This window comes from Eptesicus fuscus, chromosome 1, assembly GCF_027574615.1.
Source record: "Eptesicus fuscus isolate TK198812 chromosome 1, DD_ASM_mEF_20220401, whole genome shotgun sequence".
In the NCBI taxonomy this organism is placed as follows: domain Eukaryota; kingdom Metazoa; phylum Chordata; class Mammalia; order Chiroptera; family Vespertilionidae; genus Eptesicus; species Eptesicus fuscus.
In genome coordinates this window covers 40,500,517-40,526,849 of record NC_072473.1, presented here as the reverse complement: position 1 = coordinate 40,526,849, position 26,333 = coordinate 40,500,517, and the positions used below count along the sequence as shown (strand labels likewise).

General features: G+C 41.7%; 1 protein-coding gene and 1 pseudogene across 1 annotated transcript in view; both read left to right on the top strand.

The window, feature by feature from the left end:
* Positions 1-26,333, top strand: part of LOC114229025 (vascular endothelial growth factor receptor kdr-like) — a 677,074-nt gene that overhangs the window by 545,363 nt on the left and 105,378 nt on the right. The window contains exon 27 of the mRNA XM_054714449.1: positions 10,126-10,232. Coding sequence (XP_054570424.1) covers positions 10,126-10,232 — 107 coding nt within the window. The remainder of the gene's footprint in view (positions 1-10,125; positions 10,233-26,333) is intronic.
* LOC103303818 (LON peptidase N-terminal domain and RING finger protein 1-like) lies at positions 15,147-25,667 on the top strand (annotated as a pseudogene).

The following is a 26,333-nucleotide window of genomic DNA, read 5'->3' as shown; positions in this document are numbered from 1 at the left end:
TGGTGCGGTCCAGGGTGACTACCGTTGCCCCTGCATATCGGATGCCAACTTAAACATAACTGCTCCCATCCATTAACAGTACCTCATCTGGGGATGATAGCGGGGCATTTGTAAGGTCTGGGCAAGCTGTTTGTACTGCATCTGTTACCTCTGTGCAGTCATGAATGGGTTCTTCCGGATCATCATCTGGAAGCAGTCTGGCAGGGTTGATGGCCAGTGTCTTATGGAACCAGATGCAGGGCTGGTCGAGGAGAAGAGCTTGGCACTGGGTGATCCTGGTGTTTGACATCTATCTCTCTGAACACCTCAAAGGAAGGCCTCCACAGCATGGGGTGTTGTCAGGGCTAGTTCCTGGCCCAGAGTCAGCTTACCTGCCTCTTTCACCAGCAATGATGTGGTGCCACTTCCCAGAGGCACTCTGGACACCCTGCTGCCACGGGGTCTAGCCTCTTAGACAGATAGGCTACAGGTCTCTTCCAGGGACCTAGAGTCTGAGTGAGAACCCCTTTGGCAATGCCCCTTACCTCACTCACGTGGAGGTGAAGGGCTTTGTGACGTCTGGCAAGGCTAGGGCAGGTGCTGAGATGAGAGCCTTTTTTAGCTCCTCAAAGGCCCGTTGTTCCACTTTGGTCCAGTTCAGCAGCTGCGTTTCCCCAGTACTTGAGTATAGAGGTTTAGCAATCTCCGCGAGCCCCGGTATCCACAGGTTGTAGTATCCAACTGCCCCTAGGAATTCCCGCTCCGTCCCCCTCAAAGGATATGATGGCACATCCAAATATTTCCTGTACAAGGTCATGTCTTCACAGGGGGTACGGGCATTCTGGCATAACCAGAAATGGATGCGTTACCGTGTTCCTTCCAAGGTTCACAGTCCTTTTTGATGTCCAAGGAAAACAGGCAATTTGTCTGGTGACTTCCTGGACTGCTGTCTTCTTAGAGGTTACGCATTCCATCGGCTCTGTCAAGACTGAATAAACTGCCCCAGTGTCCACCAGGAAACTAACAGTTTTTCCCCCCACTTGTAAGGTCACCCTGGGTCTTAATGGAAAGAACCCCGGTCCTGTCAGTCTTCTTCCTCTAAGTTAAAGACCCTTGGAGTCTAAGTCTCCCCTTTCTGCTTCTGTAACTAACCTGCCAGGACATTCTCTCTTCCAGTGCCCCTGCTTCCTACAATAGGCATATTAATTCCTTCCTATTTGCTGCTGGCCTTTTTTTTCTTTCTATGTCCTTCAAAAATGCATAACCATGCCTCAAATCTTCCATTGAGCATTTCTAAACATGTCTAGCAGTCAATGTTTCAATATTGTATGCTAGAAAAAGCAGAGGAAGGAGGGAACAGACCCAGCACCCTGTTCCCAGGCCTCCAGCCACTTGAAATTCAAAATGCCACATTCTTCCTAACAGATAAGGATCTCAGATTCTGATAAGCCTGAAAAGGGGGATGGGGGAATTTTTAGCTGCCACTTTTAAGCCCCCAAACAGAACACGGTGAAAAGTGTCTAAGGAGTTGCGGGGGGTTCTTGGGTCTCATTGGAGCGCAGGGGGTCACAAGGGAATTTCTCTCCTCACCACGCCTCCAGCTACTCAAAACAACCCCTGGAGGGGATGGACACTGGGTGGGCGGAGGCAGGGAGCACCTCACGGCTCCCAGGTGGCGAAGGAGGGCTCCCACTGAGGTGTTTTCATCTGGAAGTCCACTCTCTGTTCCCACTGGGAAAAGCGCTTGCCTCCTGCCAGTGAAGGTGGCATGGGGGAACCAGTGACCCCTACACTGCAATCAGACTTCCTGACCTTTCTGAAAAGCCACTATGCTTGAGTGTGTTTCTATTAAAAACTACTGATCTTAAAACTATAACTTAAGAGATGACATACATATACAAGGACCAAGTGGCTCACAAAATATTTTTCTTTTTTTCCTAAAGATTTTGCAATCTACTGTCATCATTAATCACATCAAACTTAAATGGCCAATTGAGACAAACACTTCTGAGACCGTTTCTCCACTACTGATTAAGACTGGGTGGCGGCAGGTGTCAGAAATAAGATTCATTTAGTTTTTGAGCTTGCTGGACAGTCTTGATTAGTTCGCCAGCTCCGGCTTCCTTCTTGTAAATAGTTAACTTTAAAATTTGGTCCCTGCTTTAAAATTCTTTGGACTACAATTGTTACAACTTCATACCTTCAAATTAATTAACATAGACAGAAATGTTGTTAGGTGGGCCGATTCCCCCTCTGACAGAGAGCAAGCACCCCTGGGAAAAAGGAATCCCAGTGGCCACTCAGGGGGTTACTATCAAAGTACTCAGCCTTAAACAAATTAAATATTTATTTTTTTTCTTCTCACAGACTTCTACATATGAACAAATAATTATAACCAGGCAGACAAACAAAATATCAAACAAACATCTGTACTTATACCATTTCAGTAAACAAGTATTCTTACAGTCTTGGAATCTGAGCTGATAACAGGAACAACTGCCTCTAAGTCCCCTGATGGGTGCCTCCCTTTCCCACATCCCAGGACAGGATTCTTTTTTTTTTTTTTAATTTCTTTATTGATTAAGGTATCACATATTTGTCCTCATCCCCCCATTCGCAGCCCACACCCTCCCCACACATGTCCCCACCCCCCTGTTGTCCTTAACCACTGGTTAGGCTCATATGCTTGCACACAAGTCCTTTGGTTGATTTCTCCCCTTTACCCCCACCCTCTCCTACCTTCACTCTGTGGCCCAACAATCTGATCCATGCCTCCTTGTTTCTGGATCTGTTCTTGTTTATCAGTCTATGTTGTTATTTCCCCTAGATGAGTGAGATCATGTGCTATTAGAAATACACTTATAAGAACTGAAAATGAGACAAGCAATAATGTTTATGCTGAGAGGCAAATGAATCAGTTTGTAGTGAGTTTCTTTCTGGGCCAACAGTTCTTTTGAGACCCAATTTCCATGTCACACAGTTCCTTATGTGTACATGTCAGCCATGACATTTCAGTTCTGGATGGTGGACAAATGGTGGTAATGCTGGTCTGACCCTCTCTGGTTTGGTCCTGGGCAACCTGTAGTGATGCACTGCTGTTAACTGCTAGTATGGCAAGGCAACGTCAGCGTCTTCCATCTCTGGACTGCTTCTCTTCTGTCTTCATGGTTGGAGTAGTCCTTTCGATACCTCTCTGTTGCTGGAATCCACATTGTCTCGGAGTTGTTTTTTGAAAATATACAAACATATTCTCGACCAAAAGTTAATAAAGGAATATTTTCTATAAATTTGACTTGGGATCCTATTTCATTTTTTGCCCAAATGATTTTCCTCTGGCTTGTTTTTTCACCTTGTGTGTTTTTCATGGGTGTCTTGCTTTTAGCCTTACAATTAATTTTCTAAAGTATTAATTTTCTACATGTAATTACTTACAGGATATTTTTCCTTACATGATATTCTTCTACTACCCCCCTTTTGATTTAAATATTAGGATGCTTTTGAAAATTTTATAATGTAGTCTTGATGGCTTTTAAATTTTAATTTTTAGCACTATAATATTACTGTTTTAGGTTCATTACATGGTATGCATTTTTATCATGAGATGAACTACCAATAAAAATTTTAGTTAACACTGTAGGAACACCTTTTTGTCCAGTACAATTAGTTTTTCTAGAATATTCGCTTGTTTCAACTAGCCAATTTAAATTTGCCTGAAAACTTGACTACTATTTTACTGTCAAATTTATTACTCTGACAACAATCTTATTTTATCCTGTAAATATTAGTGGAAAGGATTATTTGCCTTCTTGAGTAGGTCCTGAGCATTGCTGGTGGTAGGCTGGATTTAGATATCATAAACCCACTTTCCCACACCATGGGTACAAGACAACTCAAACAATTCTTGTTGGAGTGAGAGGGCATCTGCTATCGAACAAGTCTCTGTTGGTCACCTGAGTCCTCATCTGGGCTGGGCATGGGAAGCATGAAGCAGCCATGGGGGCGGGAGACCTCCCTCAGAAGGGGTTAGGGTTCAGGCCCCTGCAATGTTGGGGGGGGTGAGGGTCTGTGCCCCACCTCTGTTGATCCCCAAATTCTCTCCTGATGGCCCCTCTGCCCAGGACAGGATTCTTGACCCATGTTTCAGCAAAACAGAAATGGCACTCATGTTGGACAAAGGAAACAAGAGTAATAGACTTGCAAACTCCGTGGCCCTGCCACAGCCAACACTTTTTCTGGCTCTGCTGCGACTGCCGCCGCAGGCCAGTGGGCGGGACCAGTGTGTTGAAGGAAAACAAGTTAAAACCACTCCTGGAGTCCACCAGAGACTGTGAAGTAAAAGTCATCTTGCAGTCCGGCTCGGGGAGGGACAGGTTACACATACAGCGTTATTCCAGGAGAGGCAAAACCTTGCAAGGAACCTTGATAAAAAGCTCAGTAATCTAATCACACAGTCAAAGGTTAAGCAGGAAGGGAAGAACCACTCAATGTCCTCTAAGAGGATTTCAACTAACTGACAAAACCTTGACAAATCAATACTCAACAAATAATACACACATAAGGCCCAAATATGACAGACAAACACAAGACAAAAAGACAAAACAAACAGTCCTGACACCAACACGAAAAAAACACAAAACAAACACCTGTCAGGAGGGAGAGCCTCCAGCCCCTTCTCAGGAGTCCCTCTCTCCTCTCGCAGGTGGAGATTTCTTGGGAGCTGAAAGCCTGGATGGACTCCTGAAAGAAAAGATCTTTAATCCAGTTACAGATGCTATCAGAATGAGGATCAGAGAGGAAGGGAAAGACCAGGTTATGTCCTCTATGAGGATCATAATAAATAACTGAAATTAAGTCAAACGAAACATATAAGCATGAAGATGAAAGACTACACAAGACACATAACCAGGGTTAACTTGGTCCAGAGATAGTTAATAATAACTTCAGCCTTAGTTCCATGTTGGACTATGATGTCACAGGCAGGGACAGGGCCTGTAAATCTCTCCGCCTTGTGGAGCTATAAGCCCTGTCCCTGGAAATCTCCAACCACCAAAAGAGATAAGAAAGCCATAAATAAAAGTGCTTTGTTCTTTGAAATATCACAAATTTATACTTTTAAATTAACCTTAGGACTTTAAAAATTCAATTTAATACAGCAAATTCACAAATCGGAGCAAACTGAAACCCTTACTTATTCCAACATATAAACAGAGAGAGGAATTTTTATTAGCTAAATGGGATGATTCCCTCCCACTGTGGTAGAGAGCAAAACCTCTGACAAAAAATAACTCAGCAGCGCTGCTTAAGACGTTTGCAGACCATCACAGTAGGTCCTATCTTTAAACAAATTAAACAATAGAAAGAGATAGCAAATACTCTCATGTGCATAGCCATATAGCACAAAGTAGCTTTCACTTCACACAGACCAGTTAATGAACAGATAGTTATGCCAAGACAAACAAACATCCATACTCACCCTCTCTCAGCAGACTAGCCCAAATTGGAGCTGAGCAGATAATTGAAACAATGCCCAACTCCCCAGATGGGCTTGGGGGCTCTCCAGGCACCCATGCCCCAGAACAGAATTCTCGACCAACGTCTTGGTGAGAAACTACCAGAGGAGTTAAGACTGCATCCATTCCCCCCTTCTCGGTAACAAATTGGCTAGTCCTACACATAAACAAACAGCAGAGTGAACTCATAATTCCTCCACTTCACATTCATCCATGTTTCAGACTTCATTTTAATTCCATAATCTCCATCAAATCCCTTTTTAAAATTTTTCAACATGCAATTGAGAACAGTGGGTTTACTCTGTCCCGACCCCATGATGATCAGTGGCGAGAGACAGACAAGTGAGGGGGTGACCTGTTTTTACAGATCCTCACTCAGATGCCCACCTGGCTGCGTACCTTGGGAGCTTAGATTCGTCTTAGCTAAGGTGCACCCGTATAAACCCTGGGCCTTGTCACCTCCACATGGGGGTGAGTCACCATTATGCCATATGACGAATCGCGGAACCACAGGTTGGGGCCCACTCGGACTTTGTAACCGAAGTCATGGAGCCACACAAAAGAGAGGAGAGGGCAGGCTCTCTCCCTCCACACTCACACACTTTCACCAGACATTCACTCAGAGTTTAAACAACAATCCACCCAATTCCTGATTAATTTGCCTGAGGAAGCTCTATGGCCTCCGGGGAGGTGATCAAGCTCCCCCTTCCACTCACTTGGAGTGGGCTGAACTGACGGGGACCCTACCTTACAGATTCTGTCGACAGGTCCAGAAGTGTCTGTCCGCTCTTTCCAGATGCTGGCCGGGTCCTGGGCTGAGGTCCTGGAGTGCCCAGAGTCCCCTGGTTTAACTCTGCTAATTCAGCAGAGCGGCGCCTCCTGGAGGCCTGTCCAATGCCCCCAGTCCCATAACCCTGTCCACTCACTAGAGGCTAAAGAGCCAAGCATGGGTTGGTTTTCCCGAAGCAATGCACCAAATTATGTTACAGAGATTTGGAACAATCAAATAATGCAGGTGGAGAGTTTGGAGAGACTAACTTGCTTCACCGCGGTGGGCTTAGAGAAAATAAATTTAAATTCTAAGCAAAGCTACAAGCAGAACTTCCCTTTTTATTAAAGAGCCAGCCCTATGTGCATTAGTGGTTATCTCGCTGCTGGCCTTGAAAACAACACAGTTCTATCCGATTAAAAAGTCCACCTGGCATAGCATTGAGATTATGGGCATATCTAGTGTCTGGCCTACAAGGTCAGGCAGCTAAGTTTACCTTTCTCATTATTCAAGCAGGCTAAAGTAAAGTTATTTTTTTTAGAATTCCAAACAGTGGTTTTACAAAATAGGGGTTTTCCTTCTCAGTTAGATGTTCTTTTTAACATTTAACATCTCATATAGATACAGAAAATGGTTATTTTTATCATTGTGATGAGAACTCTTAGGATTTACTTTTTAAACAACTTTTATATATACCACTGTTAAATATGATCATCAAGTTATATATCATTTTTACAATCTTTTAAAAATATATATTTTTAAACATATTTTTTACTGATTTCAGACAGAAAGGGAGAGGGAGAGAGAGAGAAACATCAAAATGAGTGAGAATCTTCAATCGCAGTTTCCTTCTGCATGTCCCCCACTGGGAATTGAGCCTGCAACCTGAGCACATGCCCTGACTAGGAATCAATTCGTGACCTCCTGGTTCATAGGTTGATGCTTAACCACTGAGCAACCCTGGCTGAGTTTATGACCCTTTTTAGATTCCACATATAAGTAAGAACATAAAGTATTTGTATTACTCTGTCTGATGTATTTTACTTAACATAATGCCCTGCAAGTTTTATCCAAGTTGTTGCAAATGGCAATATTTCCTTCTATTTTATGGCTGAATAATAAAAATATGATAAATAATATAAATTACATGTAAAAACATATATGTTCATCTAAAAACAGACACAGATTGTTTTCATGTCTTGGATCCTGTAGATATTGCAGCAATTAACATGGGTGTGCAGATGTATCTTTAATATAGTGCTTTCATTTCCTTTATATATTCTCAGAATGAAATTCCTAGATCATATCATAGTTCTATTTTGAATGTTTTTAAAAACTTTATACTGTTTTCCGTGTTAGCTGTACCAATTTACAATCCCAACAACAGAGCAGCAGGGTTCCCATTTGTACACATCTTCATCAGCATTTCTTATATCTTGTCTTTTTTATGATAACCATTCTAACAGGCATAGAGTGATATCTCATTATGGCTTTGATTTGCATTTCCCTAATGTGTAGTGTTGAAAAGTTTTTCATGTATCTGTTGGCTATTCATATATCATCTTTAGAAAAATGTCTATTCAGGTCCTTTGCCCATTTTTTTTAAAATTTATTTTAGTATTGATTTGTGTGGGTTCTTTATATATTTTAGGTATTAACCCCTTATCAGATATTTTGTTTAAAAAATACGTGTTTCCCATTCTGTAGGTTGACTTTTTATTGTGCTGATTGTTTCTCTTATTGTGCAGAACTTTTTTAGTTTGGTGTAGGCTTACTTGTTTATTTTTATTTTTTATTTTTTAAAATATATTTTTATTGATTTTTTACAGAGAGGAAGAGAGAGGGATAGAGAGTTAGAAACATCGATGAGAGAGAAACATCGATCAGCTGCCTCTTGCACATTCCCTACTGGGGATGTGCCCGCAACCAAGGTACATGCCCTTGACCGGAATTGAACCTGGGACCTTTCAGTCCGCAGGCTGACACTCTATCCACTGAGCCAAACTGGTTTCGGCTATTTTTTATTTTCTTGATTATGCTTTAGTTGTCATATGCAAAGAATGATTGTGAATACCCGTCTGAAACATTTTTTCTTCTAGGAGTTGTATGGTTTCAGGTCTTAAATCAAACCTTTAATACATTTTGACTTAAGTATTGTGAGTGGTGTCAGATAGTGGTCAAGTTTCATTATGTTAATTAGCTTGGTTTTGGTAATTATGTCATCATATACACATATATTAAATAATTAAGTTGTACATTTTAAATATATACAATTTGCATTTATCAATTACACCTCAACAAAATTGGAGGGGAAAAGGACCAATAAAAGGTTCTCTTTTTTTGTAACCATGGATACCTACAACAGCAAACAATCCATCGCTAAGATTAAAATTAATTTATTCATTCAGGTATTGACAAGCTAGTCACATTGCTTTATAGGACTAAGTACACAACTAAGTCTCATTGATGCAAGAAGCAGCTTGTGGAACTATATGGCTAAACCACATTATTTCTAGAGTTTCTAGAGTTTCTCAGCATATGAGCTTGGTACATATGTGACGCTGGGAAATTCACTTCCTGAGTTCTTTTAAGGCCCAGATTTCTCACCTGAAAACATAAAATGAGGATGTTGAGTGATCTCCAGACTCCTGTTTCCCTGAATTTCTAGGATCTGAAGAATTACAGCACTCGATTGTGGTGGTTTTCTTATTCCTGGAGTTAGCTTACTGTCTCTTTCTCAGCAATGAGAACCAAAGCAGAGCTCCTAATTCCATTTTTTTCTATATCAGCTTGAGGGCAGGTAAGATACACAGACAAGACTGTTGCTTAGACTCAGAACTGTGAGCAGGGAAAGGACAGAAAAACAGGTAACAGCATGGCTCAGTAGTTGAGTGTCAACCTATGAACCAGGAGGCCGCAGTTTGATTCTTGGTCAGGGCACATGCCTGGGTTGTGGGCTGGATCCCCAGTGTGGGGCATGCAGGAGGCAGACAATTGGTAATTCTCTCTCATCACTGATGTTTTTATCTCTCTCTCCCTCTATGAAATCAATAAAATAAATAAATAAATAAACAACAACAACAAAAATGGAGACACTTATGGAAAAACCCATCACCTCCACTTGTGGCCATGATAACACACAGTGATTAAGAAAAATTATCTGGAACAGAATCCTGGCCTTACTAACTTTGTAACCTTGGGCATATTACTAAACCTCTCCATTCCTCAGTTTACACATTTGTAAAATCAGATATTAATAGTATCTTTCTTCATAAGATGTGGTGAGTAAATAAGAAAATAGATGCAAAGCATTTATTACAGTGCCTGCCATATAATAAGCAGTGCTTATTATTATTTTATCACATTTTGGATTTGGTTCTTGATAATGGATTATCTGTAGAGGGCTAAGGGGCAGATGATGTCATCAGATGATTCTAGAGGCAATGGGTAACAGGCAAACGAGTGTTTTAATTGGGAATCTATTCCCCAACACTGACAGAGTTATGAAGCTCTAATGTTTGTCCTCCCTTCCTCTCTTATAGGATTGTTTATTTAAGAAGAGAGGATAGGGGAAATTAAGAGGGAAGAAGGGAACATTCTTTATAAAACATGTTTTAATAAAAAACACTGAATCCACAAGTTTGTAAATACATCATTATTAATCAGCTTGTATAGCACAAAAGATGTTGCTCTAAGTTGTTAAGAAAATACTTTGAGGTAAATAGAGAAGTAGAGCAAATTTCTGAACTGTCCAACGAAGGCCAGCAGTTCTTCTTATAGCCAGATGTAGGCAGGAAAGAATATCACAAATACAAATTAGTATATTTGTCCCTTGGAAATGATGGATACATCTGTTTTCACATGCAGGATGGCAAAGACTACATACCCCTCAATGGCACTGGTGGAGCACCCACATTCATGGCCCTGGATCCTGTACAAGAGACCATAAGTAGTAATATCATAATGGAAGCCAGGTGAGATCCAATAGCTTCTGTTTCTTTGAGATGATGGTTTGGAAAACTCTTAACAAGTATAATTGTCTAGAATTAGTAACTGTTTTAAAGGGGGAGCAGTAAATTATACTCCTCTTTTCTAAGAGTTCTGAACCAGTTGAAACATAAATGACAGTGCCAATTTAAGGTTTTCGTTCCAGCTTTATTGTTGACATAAGCTAGATCAAAGAATTGGTTTATAGGTGCAACCAGATGCATGGTTAACACTTACCTGGATTAGATTTACCCTAAATTTTCAGAGTTCCCCCTCAGGGAGAATACACACTTTGAAAGAACGAAAGTCCTTGAAAAAAAGCATGGCAATTAATTCTCTTTACCAATCTGATAACTAACTTCCCCTCTCACAATGAGGGGTGGGGTAAGAGATTCAGGTGGAATGTGCCTTTTACAGAGTGTCCTCCACATGTAAATGAGAAGAGTTAAGAAAAAAGTGTTCCTGCCAACAAAGTATATTAGTGTGGTAAGTGGAGAGGGCAATTGAGGATAAGGCTAATTGAGGATAAGGCTAAGCACAATTTAATTCACCTCAAGTGAACAATGAATATATTTACTTTTGTGTTCAACATTAGTGTTAGCCACTGAGAGGGTCTAAAATAAGACCACTCAAAAAACTGACAACCTACTATTGAGATAAGACATATATAATTATGAGTAAGTCTAGAGGGTTTTGTCAAGAGGGCATAAATAAGTGGTGTGGATTAACTCATAAGAGTTCAGAGAACAAAGAAATCAACATAAGGTTAAGGCATCAAGCAAGGTCTCCATTTATAGTTGTGTAGTTTGTGTAAGACACAACTCATGGAGAAAATGGGGACCAAATCCAGCTCATGTTCTGCTTGATAATCCCTGTGCCCGACACATCTTTGTATGCCTAGAGCAGTGATGGCGAACCTATGACACGCGTGTCATCACTGACACGTGTAACCATTTCTAATGACACGCGGCCGCTGAGGCGGCCGCATGCCGAGGATGAAACATTTGATGCTCCTGAGGATGAAACATTTGCGAAACAATGTTTTTTCCTCAAAGTGACACACTACCCAAGTTATGCTCATTTTTTTGGCGAAGTTTGACACACCAAGCTCAAAAGGTTGCCCATCACTGGCCTAGAGGAAGGGACATCTTTCATAGTTACTTTATCATTCATTGAGGGTCAGGGGGAGGATTCTGTCAAAAGGGGGTATCTTTTACTAATCTATACAATATATAGGGTGGTCATGACCTTAGTAGAAGATTCCTAGAGGAGCTGAGGCTAACAGTGAATCCACCAAGGGTGGAGCAGCATTTACTCAGCAGTTTCCAAATCCCATTATATAGTCATTGGCTGAAAAACTAGTATGATTCCAATGATATTGTGCTGGAACTAGGTGTACTACAGCTCTATTACTCATCACATAAATTTTCTTTTTTCACATAAATGTTTTTTTTAAATCTTCAATTATCAAAGTTTTCCATATTTTACACATTACATGGTTCACTCAAGCCTAACCTATTTTGCACTTGATTGGTTGACATTTCCTTCATAACACTATACACATTTAATGACAGCTATAAGTCACCATGTTTTTCCGAAGGAAGACAATCATGGAGTCATCCTATCTGGAGTGTTAGGAAATATACCATACACAGTCCTTTAAATTCTACCTTTTTTTAAAGAATGGAGAAATTAAAGTTATGAGGTGTGGAATTTTCTCATTCATCTAGAGAAACACTGAGAATTGAGCTCTGATCCATGAGGCTTTGTTTGGTTGTTTATTCAGCACTCCTGTTGTTGTCCAACCATTGGCTGGACCTATTATTTCCAATCATATCTATATACACTGAGTGGCCATATTATTATGGCCACCCCATCAGTATTTCATTGGGCCACCTTTTGCCTTCAATACTGTGGCGATTCTTCTTGGCATTGACTCCATGAGATGTTGAAAGGTGAGGCAAGGAATCTGACACCATGACTGATGAATAGCACTGTCCAGTTCTGTGAGATTTGATGGCTGTGGAACCAGCTGCCTGATGGCTCTTTTAACTTCGTCCCACAAATGCTCAATTAGATTGAGATCTGGTGATTGTGGGGGCCACCTAAGCAAGGTAAAGTCTCCCTCATGTTCTTGAAGCCACTCCTACACAATACGAGCACCATGGCATGGCGCATTGTCTTGTTGGAAGAAACCATCTCCATTGGGATATGCCATCAACATGATAGGATGAACTTGATCAGCAATGATACTTAGGTATGTTGTGCTATTCAGATGTTGTTCCACACTAATTAAAGGGCCCAAATCATGCCAGGAAAACATTCCCCAAACCATAACACTGCCCCCACCAGCTTGAAGGGTTGTACTCATGCATGTGGGGGTGCATGTTTTCATGCTGTTTCCACGAAATTCTCACTCTGCCATCTGCATGATGCAACTGGAAACGTGATTCATCAGGCCACATGACTTTTTTCCAATGCTCGACTGTCCAATCCTTGTGTTCTTGTGCGAATTGGAGACGTTTTATCTTGGTAACTACAGACAGCAAAGGTGTTTGAACAGGCTTTCGGCTTCCATATCCCATACGATGCAGTGTATGGCTAATTTGCCTACAAACATCAGGTGGTCATAATAATCTGGCCACTCAGTGTATATAAAAGCCTAAGTGACCAGCCCACCGGCCTACTGTTTGACTGTCCAACTGGTAGCTATGACTCACACTGACTACCAGGGGGCCGACGCTCAATGCAGGAGCGGAAACCACAGGCATGGAAACAGGGAACAGTCTGATGAATCTCAGAGGGAAGGGGAGAGGGGGGAGGGCAGGAAGACATTAACCAAAGATCTTATATGCATACTGGAGGCCCAGTGCAGGTCCCTTGGCCTGGCCTGTGCCCTCTCGCAATCTGGGACCCCTCAGGGGATGTTGGAGAGCTGGTTTTGGCCCGATCCCCACAGGCCAGGCTGAGGGACCCCATTGGTGCACGAATTTAATAATGAGGAGGAAGGGAATGCCTTCTCCACTTGGAGATTTTTCTTCATGAGGGCTGCATGAGGGCTTCATGAGGGCTGCATGATCCTTGTAGAGGATCAAATTTCATTTTATCAGTTTCATTTTATGCTGGCTATCAATCTATAGTGACATGTTCCTTGGGGAAACCATGCAGTGAAAGGAGGGAATGTGCACAGTCAGGGACTCTACAATTATTTGAGGGCTTTGATCAATTCCTGTCTCATGTCACCAGCTGGCACCAAAGGGTTCACCTGTAGCTAACTTCTACATCTATGCACCTGTATGCCCCAGACCTGACTCTCAACACTTAACCTTTATTTCTGTGCATTCATGGTGAGACCCAGCAGCTGTGGTAGAGCATACCAACAGCCAGGCCCCATTCAGTTACCATCACACCTGCAGTTGACCTTGGTCCTATTTCCTTGATCTGACCCACACCACTGTGTTTGCATATGCAACTGGTCCTTTACACTACACAGCATCTACAGCTGGCACCTTCAGCTGACTGTATGCATACCACTAGCTATGGGAACCACTGCTGTTGTACTGGTTCCTAGCTGTTGGACCTGAAGGACCCTCTGAGGACCCTAATAACATTTGCAGCCACTGAAGAAGCCCCAAAGCATTTGCCAAAGGCTACACAGTTGTCAATGCTGCTGACTCCTGTGGCCTAAGTTAAAGAGACATTAAGACCTCTGGACCCAGTGCCACCACATATCCCCACACTTGGCATCCTTCACCAGTAATTGAGAGTATCACAGCATACTCCAGTGTAACCCATCCACAGCTGAAGGGCTAATTTTTTAATGAAGTTAGTTCATACATTCTGAAAAAAGGTGATAGCTTCTTCAAATATACAGACACACATATGCAAGGCTACAAAAACCACTATAATTCAGGGAAACATGAAAACACCAAATCCACAAAGAAAACTTCCTTATAATAAAGTTGTTTTGAAGGAAAAATAAGAAAACGTCTAGGAACTGAATCCAAAGAAATGGGTATCCATGAATGGCCCAAGAAAGAATTTGTAATAATAATTCTAAAGATACACAGAGAGCTACAAGAAAGCATAGATTAACAATTTAGCAGTCAGGGGGGAAAAAGGGGAAAAAAAAGTAAGTTCAAGAGTGAGATAGAAAACATAAAAAACAAAACAGACATTATGGAACTGAAGAATAAAATGATTGAACTGAAAAATTCAATAAATAGCCTCAATAACATAATTGCCCAAACAAAAGAAATAACTACTGATATAGAAGACAGATCAATTGAAACTAACCAATCATAAGAGAAAAAACGAATGAAAAGTAATGAGGAAATCATTCAGTACTTTGGAATCTCAGAAGGAGAAAGTCAGAAGAAAGGGGTAAAAAGCTTATTTAAATAAATAATGATGGAGAATGTCACAACAATGAAGCTAAAAAGTCACCTCAATATTTCAATCCAAAATGATCTCCTCCAAAACACATTATCATATGGCTGTCTAAAATCAAACACTAAATAGTCATGTCACCAAGATGATGACATAGGTCATTCCTGGATTTTCTTGTCCTTACAAGAACAGCTAATAACTACTTATGAAAAATATACCAGTTCAGTGTGGCTAAAGCATCACTCTGCCCCATAGAGATCAAGACAAACTGCATTAGAAGGGTAAGAAGAATGGGTATATGCTGACTGCATTGCCCTTCCCCAGGCCACAGCATCACAAAGTGGCAAGGTATTTCCTGAACCTACTATTTCTCCACTGGGAAAAGAAAGCCTGCAAGGACATCCAGCTCCCTCCAGCATTGTGGATCACTTTGTGGGAGCCCCTACTCTGGTCTAGCTAAATGGGAATTGTAGGAGAATCAGTGGGGTTCAACCACTGGAAATCTGATTATGATGGATAAGGGAAGAGAGTCTTGCCACAAGAAGCACTTGGGTCTTGAAACACTAAGTTTCTACATGCAGAACCCAAGTAAGTGTTACAGAGATTTGGAACAATCAAACAATGCAAGAGGAGAGTTTGGAGAGATTCACTTTATTTACCTCGGTGAGCTTAGAGAAAATGAATTCAAATTCTATGCAAGGCTACAAGCAGAACTTCCCTTTTTATTAAGGAACCAGCCCTATGTGCACTTAGTGGTTATCTCACTGCTGGCCTTGAAAACAACACAGTTATATCCAATTAAAAAGTACACCTGGCATGGCATTGAGATTATGGGCATATCTAATGTCTGGCCTACAAGGTCAGGCAGCTAAGTTTATCTTTCTCATTATTCAAGCAGGCTAGAAAGCAAAGTTATTTTTTAGAATAAGAGTCTGTCTAAAACAACAGCAGAGAATTCCAAACAGTAGTTTTACAAAATAGGGGTTTTCCTTCTCAGTAGTAGTCCCAACTATCAGATTTTCTCAACTTCAGAGCTAAGATAGTGGTAGTCTGACCCAGGAACACTGCTGGGTGCATGTCTGCTTGATTTGGAACCTCAAATGGGTTTTACTAGATCTATAGCCTGGTCTGCTTATGTCCAGCCAAGGTAGCTACACATGCTATGGAGAGTAGCTTCAGTTCCATGTGAGCAGAAGGGCTGGCCAGAACATCTGAAAGCTATATAAACCAGCAATGCTCAAGCCAAGAGGCAGGCAGGCAGAGCTGATTGCCCCCACAGAAAAGCAAGTACTGGGCAAGGAAGATTTACCTGCTATACCCAGGCAGAGGATTTAATTCATTTCCTTACCCACTGATGAGTATAGCTCCCAGCCCCTCCCAACCAGAAATCCTGTTTAAGAAACTTTGGAAGTTGACTGCAGTGAGCCCTCCCCATTCTGCTTATGCAAAAAAGCTGATCATGGCCCTACTTGCTATGAGTGTAGCTCTCAGCCAGTCTGGCAAGTTTTAGGCTGTATACCCCCAGAAAGCTCAAGCAGAGAAGTAGAGTGTTGGAGCTAATATTCTGTATAGCAAAGCTAGTGGCTCTATTTAGCCAGAGATCTTGGAGCAAGGGTCAAAACCATAAACAAACAGCCTTACCTACCTTGGAGCTGCTTCTCCTGCTATACTCATGTAGGGAAACTATTCATACCCCACTAATTACTTTATATACCATTCAGCTTGCCTGAATAGAGAACATAACCAGAGCACACATGAACCTATATAGCTAATCCAATAGTTCTTGTTACAGTGGCACTTAAAAAGAGAGTATAGCCCATGGCTTTCCCCATATAGGTCACCTTACCTAACAAGAAAATTCAGTGCACACCCTTGCCTGATTCAGGTACCCAAACAATGAGCTATGCAGACCCTGGATCCCACCTGCTACCCTGCCAGACCAGAGAAACTAATTGATGCCTTCACCTAATGGTTTGTGTAGTAACCAGTCCTGACCATACAGTAAACATGAACAGAGAATCCAGGCAATAGTGAAGCCCATTCTACAGCATTACCTGAGCAGGGAATCAAGTCAACAGTCTTACACAGCTGTTCTCAGTCAGTGGCAAAACTTCTCACTACAGAGTTCAAACAGTTCCTTCAACCCAAATATGCCTTAATAGCAGACCCTACCCCAAACTGAGCTGATTTGTGAAGAACTGTCTCTGTCAAAACAAACTTGTAAACTCTGAAAGAGGAACGTCTGCTTACACAAGAATTCAAAGATCAAAGAACAAAACAAGTACTTCATCAAAGAAAATGAAACATTAAAATAGAACCAAACAGAAATTCTGAAGATGAAGAAGTCAATAAAAATAATCAAGAATGATCTAGCAAGCATAGGAGATAGAGCTGACCAGATGGAGGAAAGGATTAGTGATATCAAAGATAGAAATCTAGAAATGATGCAGATAAAAAAAAAGACATGAGGCCCCGCCCCTGGGGCTTCCTGGGCGCGTGCCGCCCACCGGATCCGCGTGCCACGCCCTCCTGCTCCAGGCCACTTGTGGAGCCTTGCACCCCGCAGGCACTGCGGAGTCAGAGCGCTGGGAGCTGCTGGCCCTGGGCAGCCACCTGAAGGAACACTGCAGAATATGGAACACTTGGAGGCGCGGGGCCCCGGTCCTGCCTGAGTGCCTGGGCACCCTGGTGGACAGCGTGGTGCTCAACTACCAGCTCCGCCAAGGGCTGGGCTGGAGCACCATTCCGACAGCAGAAGCGGGCCGGCTGCTGAACTGCCTGGGTTGCTGGGGCTTCCAGAGGGAGCCTATGACCTTGCCCTGCAGCCACAGTTACTGCCACCGCTGCCTGTGGAGGGAGCTCCACGCCCACTGCTGCCTCTGCAGGGGACAGGCTGGCACCACCCAGCGGCCTCTGCCTCTGGCCCCCCGCCATTCGCCACCTAGGGCTTCAGAACCAACGTATCATCAACCACCTGGCAGAGAAGTGGTTCCCCGAGCCAGCAGGAGCAAGCACAGGCAGCCAGCCGACTAGGGGAACTGCTGCACTAGGGGTGCCATCGGGAGTCCCTAGCCACCACTGGCAAGGCACTAGGAGCAGAGCCCAGCAACTTGACTTTAAAATTTACCTCGCTGAATCCTATGCTGGTCTCTGAGAGTTCAAAGCAGCCATAGAGGATCTGAATGCAGTACTGTTTCAGCTGCCAAGTTGGCCTGAGGTCTACTTCAGGAAAGTAAAAGTACTCCATGATGCCCGCTTTTATGTGATGCCTTACAACTATTCCTGCAATGCTTAGCCTTTGATGATGACTTTGCACCTGCAAAGCTGGAAGTGGAAAAGATTTTATTTGATTTATTATCACCTGAAAACTTAAAAGAAGGCTGGAGGGATTCTTCCTAGAGTTCATTGCCATGTACTAAGCACAAACCTTTTGGTTTTCCATCAGTAATGGAAGAGTTGCACACTGCCAGTGAGCTTAGCCCAGAGCAGAATGAAGAAATACCTGAGGCCCTGGCAGAACCTGTCAATAGAAGCTTAAACCATGCTCGGTCAGCACAGGCTATAACTTCTACAGAAATGCCAGCCAGACAGGATTGCTTAAAAAGAGTGTCCTCAGAACCTTTGCTCTCTGTTCAAGAAAAAGGTGCTGTCCTGAAAAGAAACCTGTCTCTCTTAGAACAGGATGTGATTGTCAATGAAGATGGAAGAAATAAGCTTAAAAAGCAAGAAGAGGAAGATGGCGACCAGCAGGAGGTAGGGAGGGAGAGAGTGTGAGAGAGTGAGGGAACCATAGAGGAGAGTGCAGACGTGTGGTGTGTGTGTGTGTATGAGCTAGGGACAGTTAGATTCTGCAGGTCCTCCAAGGGGCTGCCAAACCGGGCAGTCTTAGACAGCAGAGCCCCGCGCACAAAGCAGACACTTCTGGGCGGCCAGTGCGGGCACAGAGACCATGCCATCTTGAGAAACAGAGCTGCTTGAGACTAGGATCCTGGCCTCGCACCATCCAGTCGCGTTTCAGATACAAACCAGGACCCTGCAGCCACTGGGGACAGAGAACTGCGACCACAGCTTCAGACCAAGAGACAACAAGAATCCAGACTTCCCGGCTGCAGATTTCTGTGAGTCAAAGAGCCTATTCCCCTCCCCACAGGATCACGAATAGCGCCATAGTAACTGATAGACCCGCCGCTTGCTCCTGCCACAGCGTCCCTACAGGAATTTGAGCTTGGGAGCATGCACAGGGAGTGCAGCGCCCCTAGGGGAATTTGAGTTTGGGAGCACGTGCACAGACTGAAGCGCTGCTATGGGAATTAGAGGCTGTGCACACACAGAGACTGCAATCTGCTCCCCACAACGCAATCGGGTGACCAAACCCGAAGCCCACGCAGGGCGGCAGTGCCACCTGACTTTGACACTGGGCAAGCACACACGAAAGTCGGTTTTCCGAAGTGCACACGGAAGTCTGTTTTCCGCAGCGCACATGGAAAACTGTTTTCCGCAGCTCAGGCACGCCACAGTGCTACTGTGCAACCCAGTCCCCCATGGTGACCGGCACCCAGATTTTCCAAGCAAGAGGCAGCACTGAGCACCACTGACTTGACCCTGTTTCTTACTGAGTGCACCTGGGATTCCTGACTCACAGTGAATTCACAATAAGAGCCAGTGACTCCAATTCATGATGCATGCACACACAGGGACCCTGATTCTCAGCAAGAAGCCACATGTGGAAACAGAGACTCTGATACTCGATTCTTGGTGTAGACACAGGGCAACTCTGACTCCTGGTACGTGCTAGGGGACTCATTTTTGGCACACGCTAACAGCACAGTGCAAGCAGGGTCCATGATTCTAGGTGTGCACACGAGACCACACTGAAGAACCTTGACCCTGGGCAAGCCTGGTTCCTACCATACCATGGCAGCCACATGTCCTAGTGTCAGAGCACTTCAGTGACACTTGGGTAGTGTGAAGCTCCCATGGCACATGGCCCAGGTACACACAACTTGACGTTTGAACCTTCTGGTGATAGTCAGAATGGGGAGATGACACAAACCCCAGAGGAAAGAAAATGAGGAGTCGCCAAGAAAGGAAATTAGTGAAATTAAAGCATGCAACATGGCCGAAAAAGAATTCAGAGTAATTGTGCAATTCATTCATCGGATGGATGAGAAAATCAACAACCTATGAAAGAATCAGGAAGAAATGAAAAGTGATATAGCTACAATCAAAAACAACACGGATAGCTTCAACAGTAGACTAGAAGAAGCATAGGACTAAATTAGTGAGTTAGAAGATCAGGTACAGAAATAAGCCCAATATGAACAGCAACTGGAGAAAAAAATTAAAAAGCAGGAGGAAAGCTTAAGGGAGCTTTGGGACAACATGAAACGAAATAACATACATATAATAGGGCTGCCAGAAGAACAAGAAGAGCAGCAAGGATTAGAAAAACTATTTGAAGGAATAATGACAGAAAACTTCCCAGATATGGGGAAGAAAAAAGTACACAAGTACAGAGAGTCCCAAGCAGGATCAATCCCAAAAAATCCACACCAAGGCACGTCATAATTTCAATGGCAAATATTAACAACAAAGAATGAATCTTAAAGGCGGCAAGAGAGAGACAGAGGGTTACCTACAAAGGAACCCACATCAGATTATCAAATGATTTCTCAACAGAAACACATCAAGCTAGAAGGGAATGGGAGGAGGTATGCAAAGTGTTAGAAAGCAAAGGACTGAATCCAAGAATACTCAATCCAGCAAGACTATCAATCAAAATTGAATGGGAAATCAGGAGCTTCGCAGACAAAAAAAAAAAAAGGCTAAGGGAGTTTATCACTACCAAACCAGAAATGCAAGAAATGCTAAAGGGAATACTGTAAAAAGAAGAAATAAAAAGGTAAGAAGGAACACAGACACAAAAATAGATATGACTACAAACAAGTACCTTTCAGTAATAACTTTAAATGTAAATTGACTAAATGACCCAATCAAAAGACATCGAGTGGCTGAATTGATAAAAAAAAAAAAAAAAAAAAACACATGACCCATATATATGCTGTCTACAAGAGACCCACCTCAGAACAAGGGGCTCACACAGATTGAAATTAAAGGGATGGAAAAATAACTTTTAGGCAAATGGAAATTAAAAAAAAGCTGGGGTAGCAATACTTATATCTGACAAAATAGACCTCAAAGTGAAGGCCATAACAAGACATAAGGAAGGCCACTTCATAATACTAAAGGGATTGATACAACAACAGGATATAACCCTGAGAAACATATATGCACCCAATGCAAGAGTACCCAAATATATAACAAAACTCCTGGAAGATATCAAGGGAGAGATCGACAACAATACAATCATAGTAGGGGACTTTAATACACCACTGACATCACTGGAGAGATCCTCTAGACAAAAAATCAGCAAAGACACAGAAATCCTAAATGACTCACTATATCAGATGGACTTAACTGACATCTTCAGAACATTGCATCCCAAAGCCATGGAATATATGTTCTTCTCAAGTGCACATGGGACGTTTTCAAAAATAGACCAATATGTGGTCACAACCAAAGTCTTCCCAAATTCAAGAAGATTGAAAACGTATCAAGCATATTCTCAGACCACAATGGCATAAAATTAGAAATAAACCACAATAAAAACAATCCAAAAATCTCAAACACTTGGAAGCTAAATATCATGCTATTAAATAATGACGAGGTTACCAATGAGATCAAAAATGAAATTAAAAGCATCCTGGAAACTAATGACAACAAAACATAACAATTCAAAATCTATGGGACACAATGAAAGCAGTCCTGAAAGGGAAGTTCATAGCTCTACAGGCCTACATCAAAAAGCAAGAAAAAAATGGTAGTAAATCATCTAACCCTACAACTCAAAGAATGAAAAAGAGAGCAACAAGAAAAGCCTAGAGTGAGCAGAAGGAAGGAGATAATTAAGATCAGAGCAGAAATAAATGCATAGAGACCAAAAAAAACAATACAAAACATCAATGTAACCAAGTGCTGATTCTTTGAAGGGGTAAACAAGATTGATGAACCTCTAGTCAGGCTCACCAAGAAGCAAAGAGAGAGGACTCAAATAAACAAAATCAGAAATGAGAGTGGCGAAATAACAAAAGATCCCACAGAAATACAAAGGATGGTTAAAAAATACTATGAGCAACTCTACTCCAACAAACTAGACAACCTGGAGAAAATGGACATATTCCTAGAAAAATACAACCTTCCAAAACTCAATCAGGAAGATTCTAAAAATCTCAATAGGCTGATAACTATGGATGAAATTGAAGCAGTCATCCAAAAGCTCCCAGCAAACAAAGGCCCGGGGCCAGATGGCTTCACAGGGGAGTCATACCAAACATTCAAGGAAGAACTAAAACCTATCCTCCTCAGATTATTCCAAAAAATTCAAGAGGAAGGAAAATTTCCATGCTCATTCTATGAAGCCAGCATCACCCTAATACCAAAACCAGTTAAAGACAACACAATGAAAGAGAATTATAGGCCGATATCCCTGATGAACATAGATGCCAAAATCTTCAACCCAATTCTAGCAAATTGGATCCAACAATAAATCAGAAAGATCATACACCATGACCAAGCAGGGTTTATCCCAGGGATGCAAGGATGGTACAATATCAGCAAATCAATAAATGTGATACATCACAGAAACAAATTGAGAGATAAAAATCACATAATCATTTCAATTGTTGCAGAAAAAGCATTTGACAGAATCCAACACCCCTTCTTGATAAAAACTCTCAGCAAGGTGGGAATAGAAGGATCATACCTCAACATAATAAAAGCCATATATGAAAAACAAACAGCCAACATCATTCTCAATGGACAAAAACTAAAACCATTTCCCCTGAGAATAGGAATAAGACAGGGATGCCCACTCTCACCACTCATGTTCAACATAGTACTGGAAGTACTAGCCATTGCGATCACACAAGAAGAAAAAATAAAAGGCATACAAATTGGAAAAGAAGAAGTAAAACTGTCCTTATTCGCAGATCACATGATATTGTACATAGAAAACCCTGAAGACTCCATCAAAAAATTATTGGACTTAATAAATGAATTTGGCAATGTAGCAGGATACAAAATTAATGCCAAGACATCTATGGCATTTCTTTACACCAATAATGAACTTGTAGAGAGACTAATAAAGCAATCCCATTTACCATCGCACCAAAAAAATTAAGATACCTAGGAATAAACTTAACTAAGGTGGTAAAAGACCTATATGCGAAAAACTACAGGACACTGAAAAAAGAGATAGAGGAAGACATAAACAGATGGAAGAACATACCGTGTTCTTGGATTGGTAGAATCAACATCATCAAAATATCCATACTTCCCAAAGCAATCTACACATTCAATGAAATCCCCATTAAAATACCAACGGCATATTTCACAGACCTACAACAAACTTTCCAAAAATTTATCTAGAATAAAAAAAGACCCAGAATAGCTGCAGCCATTCTGAGAAAGAAGAACAAAGTAGGTGCGATCTCAATACCATATATCAAGCTGTATTACAAAGCCACTGTTCTTAAAACAGCCTGGTACTGGCACAATAACAGACATATAGATCAATGGAATAGAATAGAGTACTCAGAAATCAACCCAAACCTCTATGCCCAATTAATATTTGACAAAGGAGGTATGAATATAAAATGAAGTCAAGATAGTCTCTTCAACAAATAACGTTGGGAAAATTGGACAGATACATGCAAAAAAAATGAAACTAGACCACCAACTTACACCATACACAAAAATAAACTCAAAATGGATAAAGGACTTAAACATAAGATGGGAAACCGTAAAAATACTAGAGGAAACCATAGGCAGCGAAATCTCAGACATATGCCGAAGCAAGTTCTTCACTGATACTGCTCCTAAGGCAATGGAAACTAAAGAGAAAATAAACAAATGAGACTGCATCAAAATAAAAAGCTTTTGCACAGCAAAAGAAACCATCAACAAAACAACAAGAAAGCCCACTGCATGGGAGAACATATTTGCCAATGTCATCACTAATAATGGTTTAATCTGCAACATTTACAGGGAACTTATACAACTTAATAAACAATCCAATCAAAACTGGGTAAAGGACCTAAATAGATGCTTTTCAAAGGAAGAAAGAAGGAAGGCTAAGAAACATATGAAAACAGGCTCAAAGTCACTAATTATCTGAGAGATGCAAATCAAAACAACAATGCAGTATCATCTCACACCTGTCAGAATGGCTATCATCAAGAAATCAACAAATGACAAATGTTGGCAAGATTGCAGAGAAATAGGAACTCTTTTGCACTGCTGGTGGGAATGCAGACTGGTGCAGCCACTGTGGAAGACAGTATGGAGTTTCCTCAAAAAACTACATATGGAACTCCCATTTGACCCAGTAATCCCACTTCTAGGAATATATCCCAAGAAACTAGAAACACCAATCAGAAAGGATATATGCACCCCTATGTTCATAGAAGCACAATTTACAATAGCTAAGATTTGGAAACAGCCTAAGTGCCCATCAGCAGATGAGTGGATTAAAAAACAGTGGTACATCTACACAATGGAATACTATGCTGCAGTAAAAAAGAAGGAGTTCTTACCATTTGCTTCAGCTTGGATGGAACTGGAGTGCATTATGCTAAGTGAAATAAGCCAGTAGGAGAAAGATAAATACCACATGATCTCACTCATTTGTGGAATATAATGTACAATATAACCTGATGAACAGGGACAGATGCAGAGACAGAGAAGCATCGATCAGACTGCCAAACCTCAGAGGGAAGATAGGGGAGGGTGGGGAAAGGACAAGAGATCAACCAAAGGACTTGAATGCATGAATATAAGCCTAACCAATGGACTTGGACACCAGGGGGGTGAGGGCATGAGTGGGAGGGGGTTGGGGGGTTAATGGAGGGATGAAGACACATATGTAATACCTTAATCAATAAAGAAATTTTTAAAAATGCAAGGAGAAATGCCCAATGAGGTTTGTACGTTTTCATTTACTTATGGCAACATCCCAGAGAAATTAATAGATGTCTCAGATTTTGAGTGTTCTCTGTGCATGAGGTTGATTTTCGAGCCAATAACAACCCTTTGTGGACAGTCATTCTGTAAGAATTGTCTTGAGCTTTGTTTAGATTATACACCATATTGTCCCCTTTGCAAATAGCAGATAGGAGGTACTGTGTCACACATCTGTTGGAAGAATTAATAGTGATGTATCTGCCTGATGAGCTGTCTGAGAGAAAAATATATGTAGAAACTGCTGAACTCTCACACTTGACCAAGAATGTCCCAATATTTGTTTGCACTGTAGCCTACCCCACTGTGCCTTGCCCTCTTCATGTATTTGAGCCAAGATATAGATTGATGATTCAAAGAAGCATACAAACTGGAAATAAACAGTTTGGAATGTGTGTCAGTGACACACAGAATGGTTTTTCAGATTATGGTTGTATGTTACAAATAAGAAATGTACATTTCTTACCTGATGGAAAGTCTGTGGTGGATACCGTTGCAGGAAATTGGCTTAAGGTTTTAAAAAGAGTAATGAAAGATGGATATTACACTGCAGACACTGAATATCTGGAAGATGTTAAGGTGGAGAATGAAGATGAGATAGAGAGTCTCAGGCAGCTTCATGATTTGGTCCACTCTCAAGCCTGCAGCTGGTTTCAGAATTTAAGAGACAGATTTCGAAGCCAAATTCTTCAGCACTTTGGGTCAATGCCCAGGAGGGAGGAAAACCTTCAGGCGACTCCTAATGGATCTGCCTGGTGTTGGTGGCTTCTTGCAGTTCTCCCTGTGGATCCCCAATACCAGCTGTCAGTTTTGTCAATGAAGTCTTTGAAGGAATGGTTGTCAAAGATACAGCATATCCTGACCTATTTTTCTAGAGACCAATCGAAGTAACTAACTGCTTGGATCTTCCTTTAAAGTTACCCTAACCTGGCTGTGTTGATGGCCAGGTTGTCTGCTGCCTTTGCACATCCAGTGCTGATTTGAAAAATGGATGGAAACTCTTGTGTTGTATTTTTTTTATTTCCTCAACCTCCAGAATCATGTGGTTCTGCAAATGAATACCCTCAACTAGGATTTAGACCCCTAAGAACTTGTACAGGAAAACACACAGCAAATGTGTTAAACCTCTACATTGTAATGAAGTTGCACTATGTACCATATTCTAAAATTAAATGAGAACTATGTATGTGTTTGGAGTGTGTGTGCGCGAGCGTGTGGGTAGTATGTGTGCATTTTCTCTGGCTTTAAGATTTTAAAAGAAAAAAAAAAAGCCATAGAGAGCAGAGCTTGCTGAGGGTCATTTACTGCCCAAGTTTACAACAGTAGCAATACAAGTTTTTGTGAATTTAATTTGCCTCAGATTTCTCTGTCTGAATGCTTCTATTTGCACAGGTATGTAAACTGTGGTATTGTGCATCACTCTTTTGGAAATCCTGCTCTTGCTGAACTGTCTTGACCATTGACTATAATAATTTCTTATTTATTTAAACACATGCACTCCAGTGGCTGACAGGGGTGCAGAACCTAAAGCCAGTTTTCAGGAACAATTGCAAACCTGACATGGTACTGTGCATCTATTCACAAAACACTCAAAACTATGAAAATATGGTTTACATTTAATT